General features: G+C 44.9%; 1 protein-coding gene across 1 annotated transcript in view; it reads left to right on the top strand.

Annotated features, from left to right (window-relative positions):
* Nucleotides 1-13,120, top strand: part of LOC147660886 (PDZ domain-containing protein 7-like) — a gene marked incomplete at its 3' end in the record, with an annotated part of 489,505 nt that overhangs the window by 444,488 nt on the left and 31,897 nt on the right. The window contains exons 12-13 of the mRNA XM_086951444.1: nucleotides 3,100-3,191; nucleotides 8,106-8,177. Coding sequence (XP_086807570.1) covers nucleotides 3,100-3,191; nucleotides 8,106-8,177 — 164 coding nt within the window. The remainder of the gene's footprint in view (nucleotides 1-3,099; nucleotides 3,192-8,105; nucleotides 8,178-13,120) is intronic.

The following is a 13,120-nucleotide window of genomic DNA, read 5'->3' as shown; positions in this document are numbered from 1 at the left end:
CCTTTGTTTGGCACCTCTGCACTTTCTTTTAACAGGGGGAGTCTGAGGGTTCGTTATCGAATGAGTGTTGACTTTTGCTGTAGGAAAAAGGGGGGTTCCAGGATTACTTGCTGTAGGTATGGATGGGACGCCTGATTGTTTGTTTCCCTCATCAACATTGGCATATGCAGTTTGGCATAGCAGATTAAGTTCATCCAGTAGGGTTACATTTTGACATCGGTCTGCTACTGTCAAAGGGGATTGGCAACTATATGTGACTTCTATTAAGGGACTTGGTTCAACTCTCTCGAATTCACATTCAATGTCCGATGTTACCCTAGTTAGGTAGTTGTCCAGAGTCCCCTTCCGAGGCCCCCCCTGAAAGAACACATTTTTTAAAACTTCTTTACCAGTCATGATGTGGATTGTTTTGGTGGTAAGAACAAACTCCAGTGCTAGACCAACATGTTACGTGGTAACCGCGGTAATCATTAGGTCTTTAAGCGATAGCCAAAGTGTTCGAGGCAGTTACTGTTAAGGGTATAAAAGGTCTGAAAGGTGTACCTCTTTTTTCCAATGGTAGGCAGGCAAAAAACAAGTGAGGTGTCCCTGCTCTGCCTTTTCCGGCCTCTGAGGGCCACAGAGGGCCCGCCTTTTGCCCAGGCTTAGCCCGGCGCCCGTAGCGGGAACAATTACTAGATAAATAACCAATATGGGCGGGACCGTAAGCAGGCTGCAGGTGTGCCGGTCTCAGAGGCTCCTGGTCCGTGGAGTCCTCACAGAGCTGCAGGCGCTGACTCCGGTATGATTATCCCCCAGCAGGACAGATTAGCCCCAGCAGATGATGACAGCCCACACAGAAGACCCATTACTGGAAACTGCCTGGCGTGCGGCTCCCTTTGTGAGAAATCCAGGTCAGAGTATCCTAGTGGAATCAGAAGGTCCTGGTTGCCAATTGTAACAGCTGGGGTATTTTCCTTCTGGTGTCCTGGGGCCCCTGTAGTGATAACCTCAAACTGGGAACCAAGTAACTCTCGTTTTTGCACTTAACACTTGTTGTAGTGAGGCAGAGCAATCCAGGGCTTACTCGGGAGGCGTGAAGAGTAGCGGCTCCGAACTCAGCCACATAACAAACAACACTTACTGCATCTTTGTCCAGTCAGGGCTTTTTCTCTTATAAAAAGGAAAAATACGTTGTTTCAAACACAGCTCAATACAACACACACATTCACAAATATGTACAGAATGGCAGGTGGAAATTCCTATGGGGACACCCCCTTACAACCTCCAGGAGGCACAGAAAAAATAAGTCATAAAGGCGAAGTAACCCCCCAAATGTGTCCAGTTCCCACGTGACTTCTTACAGTCTACTCACGAGCAATCCTTTTTTAATCTTTATTTTCATTTTTGTCACAGGTAATAAGCAATAACAGATTAAAACTGTATATCCACAGAACATACCGAACATAAGCAGCAGGGCCAATGCATGACATTATCACAATCCTTCATCATGCAAATATTTTAACATTCGCCAAACACCTGGGCTTCCCTCAGGAATCATTTCTTGCTTGATGTACCACTGGATTCAAGCTGGCCTGACTGATGAGGGGTGTTAACCCGAAACCGGTCCCAGGATGCTTGTTTCCGGTCCAGGGCAGACCCGGCTTGGAAATTTGGGCTGGACTGTTCTCATGAGAAACAGGGTCAAGACTGATTTGCCTATGGCAGGGTCCAAACTGGGGTGGTGTAGTGAGCAAAAGAACTATGGATATAACCCGGATCTCTTGATTGGGGTGAATGTTTGATTCATTCAGCAGTCCGTCCATCATTTGTTGCTGCATCATTTTAAAAATTCACAGCCCCCTATTTCTTTCTGCTTATTTGACATGGGAGTGTGCTCATCTTATACTACAACAGCCCGCCTCCCCAATTCACCAAGCAGGTTGACATAATCTCTCTTGCACAATTCCAAGTCTCTTGGATATAAGTCGCCCAGCGTTTCGCTTCCTCCTTCCCTCCACCACCCACTGACCTACTACTAATGAATTTCAGGAAGGGTTGTAACCACCACATGGGGAGAAGTGGGTTTCCCATATTGTTACATTAACGGTGGTCTTCCAAACCCCCTGCCACCTGCTCCACGATACATGTGCATTGGATATTTTGTTGGGTCCCGCCATCAAGCATACTGGTAAATTTGTTGCCCCTGGAGCTTGTGCCAATAATGTTTTTTTCAGTTGCTCACCTCCACCCACCAACTGGCTGCATGCTGGAGATGCACCGCCACATAATACAGTTCTAATTTGGGGAGCCCCCCCCCTCCACCCTTCTTCTCACCCACACCCCGGTTTTATTCAGCTTTAGGATCCCCAAAGCTTCTCTTATTCATTTACCCACACATACCAAGAAAATCCTCAGGCTGTCAAAACATTGTCAATTCTGTAGGACAGATAAGCAGCCAGGTAGAAGCACCATTTTGTAATGAGAAAGCCTTAAATCTCTAAAAACACAATACTTGCCCCAGTCAGCCTTATACAACCATGGGGGTGAATTAATAAAAAGCCAATGCTACTAGCCTTGTTTGTCAAAGTGTGCCGCATTATTAATGTTGTAGAGCATAAGCCTTTCCCTTACAACACATTTCAAATTTGGATAATATTTCTTTGCGACATTATGTAGTGATTATAACTTTCACGTACACATACTTTACTCTTACCCTAGTAGTGCAGCAGCGGGCTTTATTTGAAATGGTGGGCCCTCGCGTTATCACTCAAAGCGGTGTTTGCAGATGTGAGTGAGGCTCCATAAGTTACACTCCATCATAGCACGAGTCCAAATACCAGAGGTCCAAAATCAAAATATGTGTGTGGATTAAGTGGGTCAGAACCCATCTCCAAGCAGTCTTACTTAGACTGACACTTCTTATTGATTGAGGCCAGTACCAAAGTGGACCCTGCCACTATATTTTGGGGACTGTGGTCTGAAATGTTTCCAAATAACCTGCTTCGACAAAATAATTATAATGTTTCTTAAATGTTTCTCCTGCACTTGACACATGTTGGTGCTAAATTGTGGTTGGGTGACATTAAGTGTAAGAACTTTGCGTTTTTCTAATTTTAGAACGTTAGTTACTCCTACTGATCTGGGAAGGTTTGACAGCATGGTTATCCCTCTGGAACAAGAAGCATATGACGCTCTCAAGAGCAGAACAGGTAAGATAGAGACACTGAGTCATTATTTGCTTGCTTTTAATAGGAATATTTGTTTTTTGCATCAGTTTCCGTTTATGAAAGTGTTTCTGCGTGACTCATCCAAGTACCAGAAATCGAATGCACAGTTCGTATTTAAAGTAAAAATAAAGTTTTCAACTATATGGTTTCTCATTTTTTTCTTTTTCTAGAAATATACGTCTGTACATTTTCTTAATTGTTTCTTACCAAGAACATAACCGAAATGTTTTCTTCTCTTGAAAGTTGATATTAAATGGTAAATATGATTTACATGAAAATATAGCTGTTTTGCTGTAGTGCTAAGAGTGTTTTCTGTAAGCCACACAATAGAGATGACAGATTCGTGCCACAGCATATTAACAACTAAGAGAATCCATTCACTTACACACCCAGTCACTCACCCATAGAGCCATTCACACAGCCACTCAGTCACCAATACAGCCACTCACACACAAACACACACACACTCCTACCCATACAGGGCCTTAGTCACTCACTCACCTATAAAGCCACTCACACAAACATACAACCACACAGACACCCACTCCGATACAGACAGTGACAGTGCCACCCATATGACCTATATTAGAAACAGTATCACTCATTAGTAGTACAAAAAGAATAGTAATTTAACTTATACAATAGCTTAGTATATATCTTTAACTCTCACTTACACTCACTGGATGATGTGATCAGTGATGTCAATTCAGATGATGTCATCGGGATCACTGACCATGTCATCAGTGATGTAATATTTGAGGTTATACGCCGCGCATTGCAGGGACGTGAGTTATAGTTAGTGCAAGTAACTTAACTGCTGAATTTCAAAGGTTTTTGTACAAGTGAAATCTGAGACGAACTATAATGTTCCTGCAACTTTTGTATTTTTTTCAGTGTCTATAGTTTTTTAAATTCTATTTCCTAACTATAACGTCCCTGTAACCTTTGTTTTTTTCAGTGACTTTAAATATATATTGCTATTAACAGACCATGCATTTATTGTCCAGTAAATCCAGCGAAACATGTATTTTGAACTTCATTTCTAGACCAGGAGCACATAATATTGTCAAGGCTGTAAATCTATGCCAGTAAAATGTCATCCTAAAGCAGTAATAAACAGGCATATGGATAAGAGGTTGGTGTGACCCTAGAGCTTCTGTTTACTGCAGGCCCCATCGCCAGCAGCATACAACATGTACTATTTTTTTAATAGGATTCCTAATAAACCAATTAATGTGGGGTTTATTAAGAAGAACAAGCCAAGTAGGAAAGAAAGATTTTTTAATTCTGTTTTTCTTACAAAAAAATCACACGTATTTATTTATTTATTATTTTATTTATGGTATTTATAAAGCGCTCTGCAACCCTACGGGCATCCTGGCGCTATCATGTGTGATTTTGGAAAGAAGCTATCATTATGAAAAGGAAACAATGTGCATTTTTACGATTCTTGTAATAAATGAATAAGGACAAAACTCTGCATATGCAATTGCCAATAAATAATTGCAACTCAGTTATCCAGCTTGTGTAAAAGTGTTGTACATTGTGGAGAGCATGTTCCAAAAGAGCAAAGGAGCACTTGGTCCACAGAATGTAGCATCAAACAGAAAGGTATCCCAGTAGAAAACTAAATTGAACTGTTAATTACTGCAAAATATTCATGGATTTCCCCAAAAAATAAAGACGTGTGTGCTTAAGTGCTTTCATGTTAGAGGAACAAGTTTCATTACCAGCTTTAAGAACTTTAAAAACAAACAGAAGTATACACAGAATGTATTTGGAAAATTCATATATTTTACAACTTGTTTAAACTACTGGATATGCAGCAAATTGGCCAGAAATCTTTTTTGGGCATTATAAAGATAACACCTAGCCTTTTCATGGGCCAAATTACCTAAAATTCTTCACAGTTTTAAAAAGAAAATACCCGCTCCTGGCATCTCAATGATGTCATACTGCTGCCGGTAGCGAAGCATTTTAGAAGCACACCCTCTGAAAAGCTACCTCTAAAATATCAAGTCATGGCTCTGACAGGCAGCCAAACAAAACATACACTTCCATGCATAAAGAATATGAAATGTGCCTCAAAAAACAAAACCGATTCTTGTAAAAGTGAAATGCCTTACAGAAGCCTTACAGAAGATCAGCTTGAAGTAATAAATTGTCGACACACACTTATAAACAATGCCTTACTATAGGTTAACAAAAGACACAAATATGGAGAAGCACACGGATGAGATGTAGGAATACAGGAAGCGGTAGTGAGGAAGAAAGAAACATTCAAGGAGACACAGCTGGAAATCATGCACCCTCTTGGAGTGCGTCGTGAAAAAGCATAAAAGAGCTCCCAAAAAGCGAGCAGTTGTGGAAGAATAGAAGGAGCCAATCAGAGAGGTGATAAAGAGACTGCAGCACCCTCTGTAATGGAAAAAAAGGATGTGTAACACATCCCTGTACTACGTGACAGGCACCATGTAGTTCTGTTATGTTATGTTAATAGAAATTTGTAGAGCGCACGGTCACCCAGAGGTTTAATGGGGCTAATCAGGCAAAAGTCAGGATGGAGACGGGTTGCGCAAGTGCTTGCTCATACAGCAAGGTCTTAAGCAGCCTTCTGAACCCCAGTAGGTTGACTCACTTCCGGATTGCTAGTGGCAAAGAATTCCAGAATTTGGGGCAAGGTGAGATAATCTTTACCCTCCCTGGCATTTGAGCTTGAAGGTGGGAGTGGTCAAAAGCTGAAGATGAGCGGACCATAAGTTGCGGGGTGGGCCGTGCCTTGCTATCAGACAGCTGAAGAATTTGGGATTTCTACCGGGCAGAGCTTTGAAGATTATGCACCCTGACTTGAAGGCCGCACGTTGGGCGATAGGAAGCCAGTGAAGTTTGTCCAACAGAGGTTTGGCGGATAGCCATTTGGGCTGCTTGTGGATTAGCCTGGTTTTGTACCATTTGGAGGCGTTTAAGTAGGAATGATGGGAGGCCGAAATAAATAGATTTGAAGAAGTCGAGGCGAGAAAGTATCAAAGCAATCACCACCTGTGTAAGAGCTGAGTGGGTAAGCAGGTGGGCAATTTTCCTAATCCTGCATAGCTGAAATAGGCAGGACGAGACCACTGCCCCTATATGGCCTCTAAGTGATAGGTCTGCATTGATAATGACCCCGAGACACTTCACAGATGAGGAAGGGGCAGGGGGACCCAATTCTGCCGGCCAGTAGGGTGGACCCCAAGAAAATTCACTCTTCCCAGGCAAGATTATTTCAGTCTTGCCTAGGTTGAGTTTCAAATGGTTAAGGTCCATCCAGCACTGGATGCGAAGCATGGTGGTTTGAAATTGATGGATGGAGTCAGAGGAACTGTCCAGTGTAAAAACGAGCTGGAGGTCGTCCGCATAGTTAAAGGTGGTTACCTTCAGATCTTTTAACACCTTCAATGCTAAAGGTATTCTCCCCCGGTGCTGCATACCCTGATCTACCATTGTTCATGACGAGCTCAGCTCATCATGAGCACAGCTCAACCATGCCTCATGACGAGCTGTGCTCGTCATGAGCATCGAAGGGGTTAAGGAATGGATCAGGGGGCGGAGGTATAGATTAAACAGGAGAGGGGAAAGGGATGAACCCTGTGGGACTCCGCAAGAAGTCGCGATCTTAGGAGCAGTGAAAGGAGCAAGACGGACTGCTTGGGTTTTACCTTAAAGGAAGGATTTGATCCAGTTATAGGCGGAGCCCTGTATGCCGGCTTGTACGACACGGTCAAGCAGAATTTTGTGGTTGACCGTGTCGAAGGCAGCCGACAAATCCAGTAGCACAAAAGTCTGAGAGACACCCTTATCAGCATTAGCTCTGATAGTGTCGAGCAAAGCCAGCATGTAGTGCCAGTCACTTAGTAGAGGGATCTGTTGGGTGGGGGGCACCACACCCAAAGAAAAGGGCTTGGGGTGAAGAGGGGCCTGCTATGGGCTCCCAATGTCCATCCCGGCCAGCCTTTCCATGGTGGGTAAACCGCTAAGGAAACGCTGGTGGGGAGGGACAATCCTAATCCCTACGGCGGTGCCTGGTAGGCACCAACACCATTGTAGTGATTGGGGGGCCCTCCGCAGCACTGTCAGACTTAAGTCGTTGGATGTGTGGCGGTCGGGCTTTCCGCCTGCCTGCACACCACCCGCTGTCAAGATCTGGCGGGCAGAAAAGCTGCTTAAGATGGAGGGGACCACTCGTAAGCAACAAATTCGACTTTGGCAATGTACTCTACACCGGCACCATGCAAAAACTCCAACAGAAGATGCAAAACATCCAAGCCTACGTCAGACTCATCCTGAACATCCCCAGCTGCAGCCAAATCACCCGCCACCTGAGAGATATCCACTGGATCCCGTTCAACAAAATGATCACCTCGAACTCCTCACACATGTCTACAAAGCCCTCCACAATGCTAGACCTGCATACATCAACCACTGCCTCTCCTTCCACACTCCTACTAGACATTTTCGCTCCACCCATCAAGCCCTGGCCACCACCCCACGAATCTGCAGTACCACTGCTGGAGGAAGATCCTTCTCCTACCTCAATGCAAAGACCTGGAACTTCCTACCTCTTCATCTCGGGCAATCTCCATCTCTGCCTCATATCACGGAATACCCCAAGACCTGGCTCTTTGACTGAACAGCAGATCCCCCCCATTCAGCGTCTTGAGACCCTTACGGGTAAGTAGCAGTGTTTTACAAGAACATTGATTGATTGAGTCACCTCAGAGTTCCATTAATCAGTGTGTACCAGAATGCCTCAGTGACTTGCAATATCATTATAAGGAACGGTAGAGGGTACTTTATCCCATATAATAATGCCAATCGGTCACATTAATGTGTTCTGAAACAATATATTTCTTTTTACAGTAAGATCTTCTGCCCTTCGACCAGCTCAGCATGACACTCCTCCAAAGAGACATCTCATAACTTCAGTTCCGGGTTAGTACCACATGAATGGTTTCTACATTTTCATATATTTTCGATTTGACTTGAGAAGAAGGTTATGATAATTGTGCGACTATATTGTTATTATGCATTTAGTGGGCTATTGTCACAGACCTGCGTACGAGTCAGGGCCATGTTCATCCTATAAATGCCTGGTACTCAGGTTTGATATTATCAAATACAGAGCTCTCCATTGTGCTCCTACTACGGTCATCTTCTTTCCATACAGAACTTCTTCACACTCCACAGACCGCAAGCCTTGACTCTCCCTACTTAGCTTTGATCTTTTTTCTCTTTCGGACTCAGGGTGTGGTCTATTCTTGTACCTTTGACGTTTTGTTTCCGCCCAGTACAGCATGGGGCAATTAGTTAGACCACTTTAGACATTGGCAGCCTTCAATATGAGTGACTGCATTTTGTCTGCTAAAAATTAGTCCACTTCAGTGCCAGGATTACCAGTCAAATCTCTTCATTTAGTTATTTAGCTTTCATTTTATGTTTGTTTAAATTTATTTACCTTAAGTTTCGGACTGGGACAGAAAATGGGCCTGGGAACCAAAATAAAAGTGGCCCCCTTTGGTGAATTTGAAAGCTAATTAAAAGTGGCCCATGTTTGCGCAAACTGGGGTAGTTTTGAATTTGTGAAGACATGGTGTATGAGTGTTTTGTTAGTTAACAATGCATTGATTTTGAGCTTGCTGCAGACAATGTTTGTTTCAACATCTGGGAAATCAACAATAAAAACAGAGCCAGCAGACCTTAAAAAGAACCCATAAGCATCCACAAAACAACCTACACAGTGACCTGTCACACGAGCCCATCGGGCATTTGCCTGATTGCCCTATAGGCCAGTCCGACCCAGTTTATCACAATTCCCAAAAAAGAGTTCAACTAAGGATCCAGCACTCATCAAGCAAGATCTCTGACGTCAGCATCGCTACTCCATTCTCGGTTGAATGCAGCTGACATTGATGAATGGAAGCCCTCTCATCAGCGGGTTCCACCGGCATGCTGTGTGCACTAATTAATGTGATTTGATTTAAAATGGCTGAGCTTGGGTAATTTCCAATTTTCTAATGATGCCCTCTTTTTCAGTTGGCGTCATTGTGCATGTTTAAACTAAATGATTGCTTGCAATCAGAATGTTAGTGAAATTCTAAGGTCGCTATTATTTATTACCACACGCGAGGAGGCTTCTCTCCATTCCGTTAGTCGTTGAAGAGTCAGTGCAGGAGTAAAATCTTTCGGAGCAGGAGTGCAACTATTCCTTTTTTACGACTCTTCTGCTGGCTACTAACTATGGTAGAGTTCGCAATGGACAGCATGCCTCAGAAGTGATGGTATCACATTGCTAATGTGACTTGAAGTCTGAGGCATTTATAACGACTACAAGCAAATATTAGTTCGCATCCATTATTTGAATTGTACTTAATATTGGTAACTTTGTCAGTAATTCTCAATATAATAAATTTACGCTTTTGTAACACACCCAAAGTGGTGGCCAGCACTACTTATTAAATGCAACGAACCTACCTAAAAATTCTTAATCCTAAAACAAACCCTTTTCCTCTGACATTAAATTGCCCATTTTTACTTATAGGAAACTCTCCTCTCTTAAATGTATGCTGTATGCGGAACTATCATCAAACTTGGATGAAGTCTGTAGTCTGGATATTTGAGAGCAACCAATTACATCTCACTATCATGAAAAAAGAGACACACAACTGGAAGAAAGGGGACCCACGCCTAGAACGAGATAAGAGTTTTATGCCAGAAAGCATAGAGAGAATGCATTTAAGTAATAGTGAACCCTAAACCAACCGCAGGAGGAGCCATCATTGTTCGCGCTCCAAAAGGGCAATCATAATGAGACTGTGGACCTTCTGCTTCTAAGTCAGTTCTTTTGATCTTCTTCATCCAACCCAGGTGTAACCTGATGTTACATTTATTTTCTTGTAATATTTGTAAGGACAAGCACCCTGGCATAATTTGATCAGAAGGTTTGTACACTCGCTCTTTGTCATTCAACATTATGCTCCAGTTCTCTGGGTACTTTAACTGATAAGCACCATCTGCGCCCACCTTCGGAATGTTAAAGATTAATTTTGAAAACATAATACTCCTGGTTGACATATCCACTGCTGTGCTGCCCTTTGGGACTTGTAGTAGGGATCATGCAGCACTAGCACATACTGTGATTTTGACCCATCCAATCAAAATGGTCAGATGTGACTCTTTTCTATGGCAACTTTTCCATGAGCAAAACCTCTAGACCCATGGAGACAGTACCAGTCCTCCTCAAATTGACACTGTTTATACATCTAAGTGACTGTTTAACGTGGTTATCTGCTCCAGGCCACCAGAAATGTGTCTAGACCGTGTGCTCAGATTTAGTCAAGCTTACGCCACGTTAGTAAGTGAGTCAAACCTATTAGTCTTTCTTTAGTAATCTTTTTTTTTGTCAAATCTGTTTTTATTGTTTTGTTTTTAGAGTAACCCTTCACCTTACAGACAATACTCACAGAAGCTTGATAGCAGATACATAACTATCGCAAGTGCATTAGCACAGTGTCATACAATGGTGCAAATATTCAAGCTGCGTACTAAATAATACATAAGGTGTTTGTTTAAAATGGTCTAAACTGTAGTTCGCCCGTCCGAGTGCAGACTTTTAGGCTGTCCAAAGAGCCGGATCGGTAGCCACTCAATAGTCCTTGTAGTTCAGGGCTGGCATTTCATCTTGGACTTGAAAACATGGTATATATTTAAAACAGAAAAAACATTAACTTGGCAGCAAAACCTCACAAAGCTCCAACTCCCCTTTCTGCCCTCCCCCCTGCCCGACCCCCTCCCTCTGCCCCGGCCCAACACTGCACGTGCCCCTCATAAGTGACTACGCCTACTTAGTTGTCTTTGCGCTGTAGTGGAGCAGGGGTTAAACAGCGCGGACAATCCCTGGCAGGAGAACGGCTTATGGCATGCACCCACCCCCACGTGTGATTTCCATCCCCACCGCATCTCCCGCTTCTCCCTCCCTGTCTGCCCGCTGTAACGTACTAGACATTTTCTCCCATTGAGCCGCTATGGGCTCCTTCCGGAGCCCCATCGTTTCCTCTCTGCGTATGGCGGTCCACCCTGCCCTGACCCACGCCTAGAATGAGGAAGTCCACACCCTTGCGCATGGCGAGTCCCGCGCCTTCCACCTTCTGGTAATGAGGCGTTTTGCTACCACCAGTCACAGGTCCAAAAAGCGGGATGCCACCTTATCTTTGCCGGATTTCTTTAAAAGGTGTAGGATGTACTTGGGCCAGTCAAAGGGTATGGTTGGGTCCGTGCAGCACCGTAGCAGCTCGCTAACTGTTTGTCAGTAGGTGCCCAGCTCAGGACAGCTCCAAAGCATGTGTATGAACCCCGCCCCTTGCTCATTACACCTGGGGATGAGTGCATCAACTCAACAAAAATACTTATTGATCAACTTGGGCGTGAAGTAGGCCCTATGGACAATGAAGAGTTGAATCTGGCAAAATTGCATGTTTCTGGGCACTCGGACCGGGCTTTTAAGTACCTTTTCCCATTCCTTATCTGCTAGTGACCGCCCCAGATCCAGTTCCCACTTGCCTCTGAGAGGGTCTAAGCTGACTGCCACATGTTTCCGTAGGGACGCCGCAGACCAACGAACCAGATGTCTGCCCCTTCCTATGATATGAATATACTGCAAGGTTAAATGTTGCCGGGGGTCCGTAGCCACATCTCCCCATCTGGCCGTCAGTTGTGCTATCAAGGATCGGTGCATCAAGAACCCCCAGGGGGAAGCCCCTCTTCTGTTACCAATGTCTCATATGCCATGAGCACCCCTTCCCTGTATAAATCACCGAGTGTGTGAATGTCGGCCTCCTGCCATTCCGCTAACATGGAGGACGTGAGCACCCACTCCCTGCTGGGCGAGCCCTCCAAAGGTATGGCAGGTGCATAAGGGACCGTGCCGCGGCTAAGGTATAAGGCTCTTCGGTAGCACTGTTATGCCACCCCCAAGAGGAGCGGACCCTGGCACTCGGCTTTTGCCAAGGGGTGGAAGAGTCTGGTGATATGCTCTAGGGAGTATGGCGGCATTGCCGTGGCTGTGTGATCCCTACCTTTGTCCGCCAGCCAACGAGCGACCCACTGGAGCTGCGCGGCTAGATAGTAGTGCTAAAAACAAGGGGCAGCTAAACCCCCCCGGTCTGTCGGCAAGAATAGCTTTGTCAGTGCCAATCTGTGCCTAAAGGCACCCCAGATGAAGTCCTGCAATGTCTTATTGAGCATAGTAAAGAAGGAAGCCGGAATAAATAATGGCAGGTTGACAAAATAGTATAGGAGGCGAGGGAGCATGACCATTTTAGCAAGCGCTACTCTGCCTGTAATAGTCAGCGGGACTGTGCTCCAGAAGCGTATCTGCGACCTGATAGCCGCCACTGCCTTCCCAAGGTTTCCATCAAATAAGTCGGCCGGGCTCCGATATATCTGTATCCCCAGATACCGAAAGGTGTCCTCTTTCCATTGGACACGCGTACCCTCGAGATGATATCCCGGGTCTTCGGTTCCTTCCCTGAAAGCATAGAGGCAGGATTTACCTGCGTTTACTCGTAGCCCTGAGACAGCCGCAAATGTGTGCAGCAGCTGCGCGGGTAAGCGTCCCACATCTCACACAAACACCAACAGGTCATCCTCATAGAGCTATACCTGATGGACAGCGTCTCCCATCGGTATACCATCGCCAAGGGTGTCCCCTATAGCCATAGCCAGGGGCTCAATCGCTAGCGCGAACAGTAGCGGGGACAGAGGGCACCCCTGTCGAGTGTCTCGGCACACCGCCGCCGGGTCTGAAATGTAGGGGCCCAGTCGCACCCGAACCGTAGGGCTCCTGTATAGTAAGTCACCCATATGCAGGAATCCCATGT

Source organism: Lissotriton vulgaris, unplaced genomic scaffold, assembly GCF_964263255.1.
Source record: "Lissotriton vulgaris unplaced genomic scaffold, aLisVul1.2 SCAFFOLD_1420, whole genome shotgun sequence".
Classification (NCBI taxonomy): domain Eukaryota; kingdom Metazoa; phylum Chordata; class Amphibia; order Caudata; family Salamandridae; genus Lissotriton; species Lissotriton vulgaris.
This window is presented reverse-complemented; position numbering and strand designations above follow the sequence as displayed.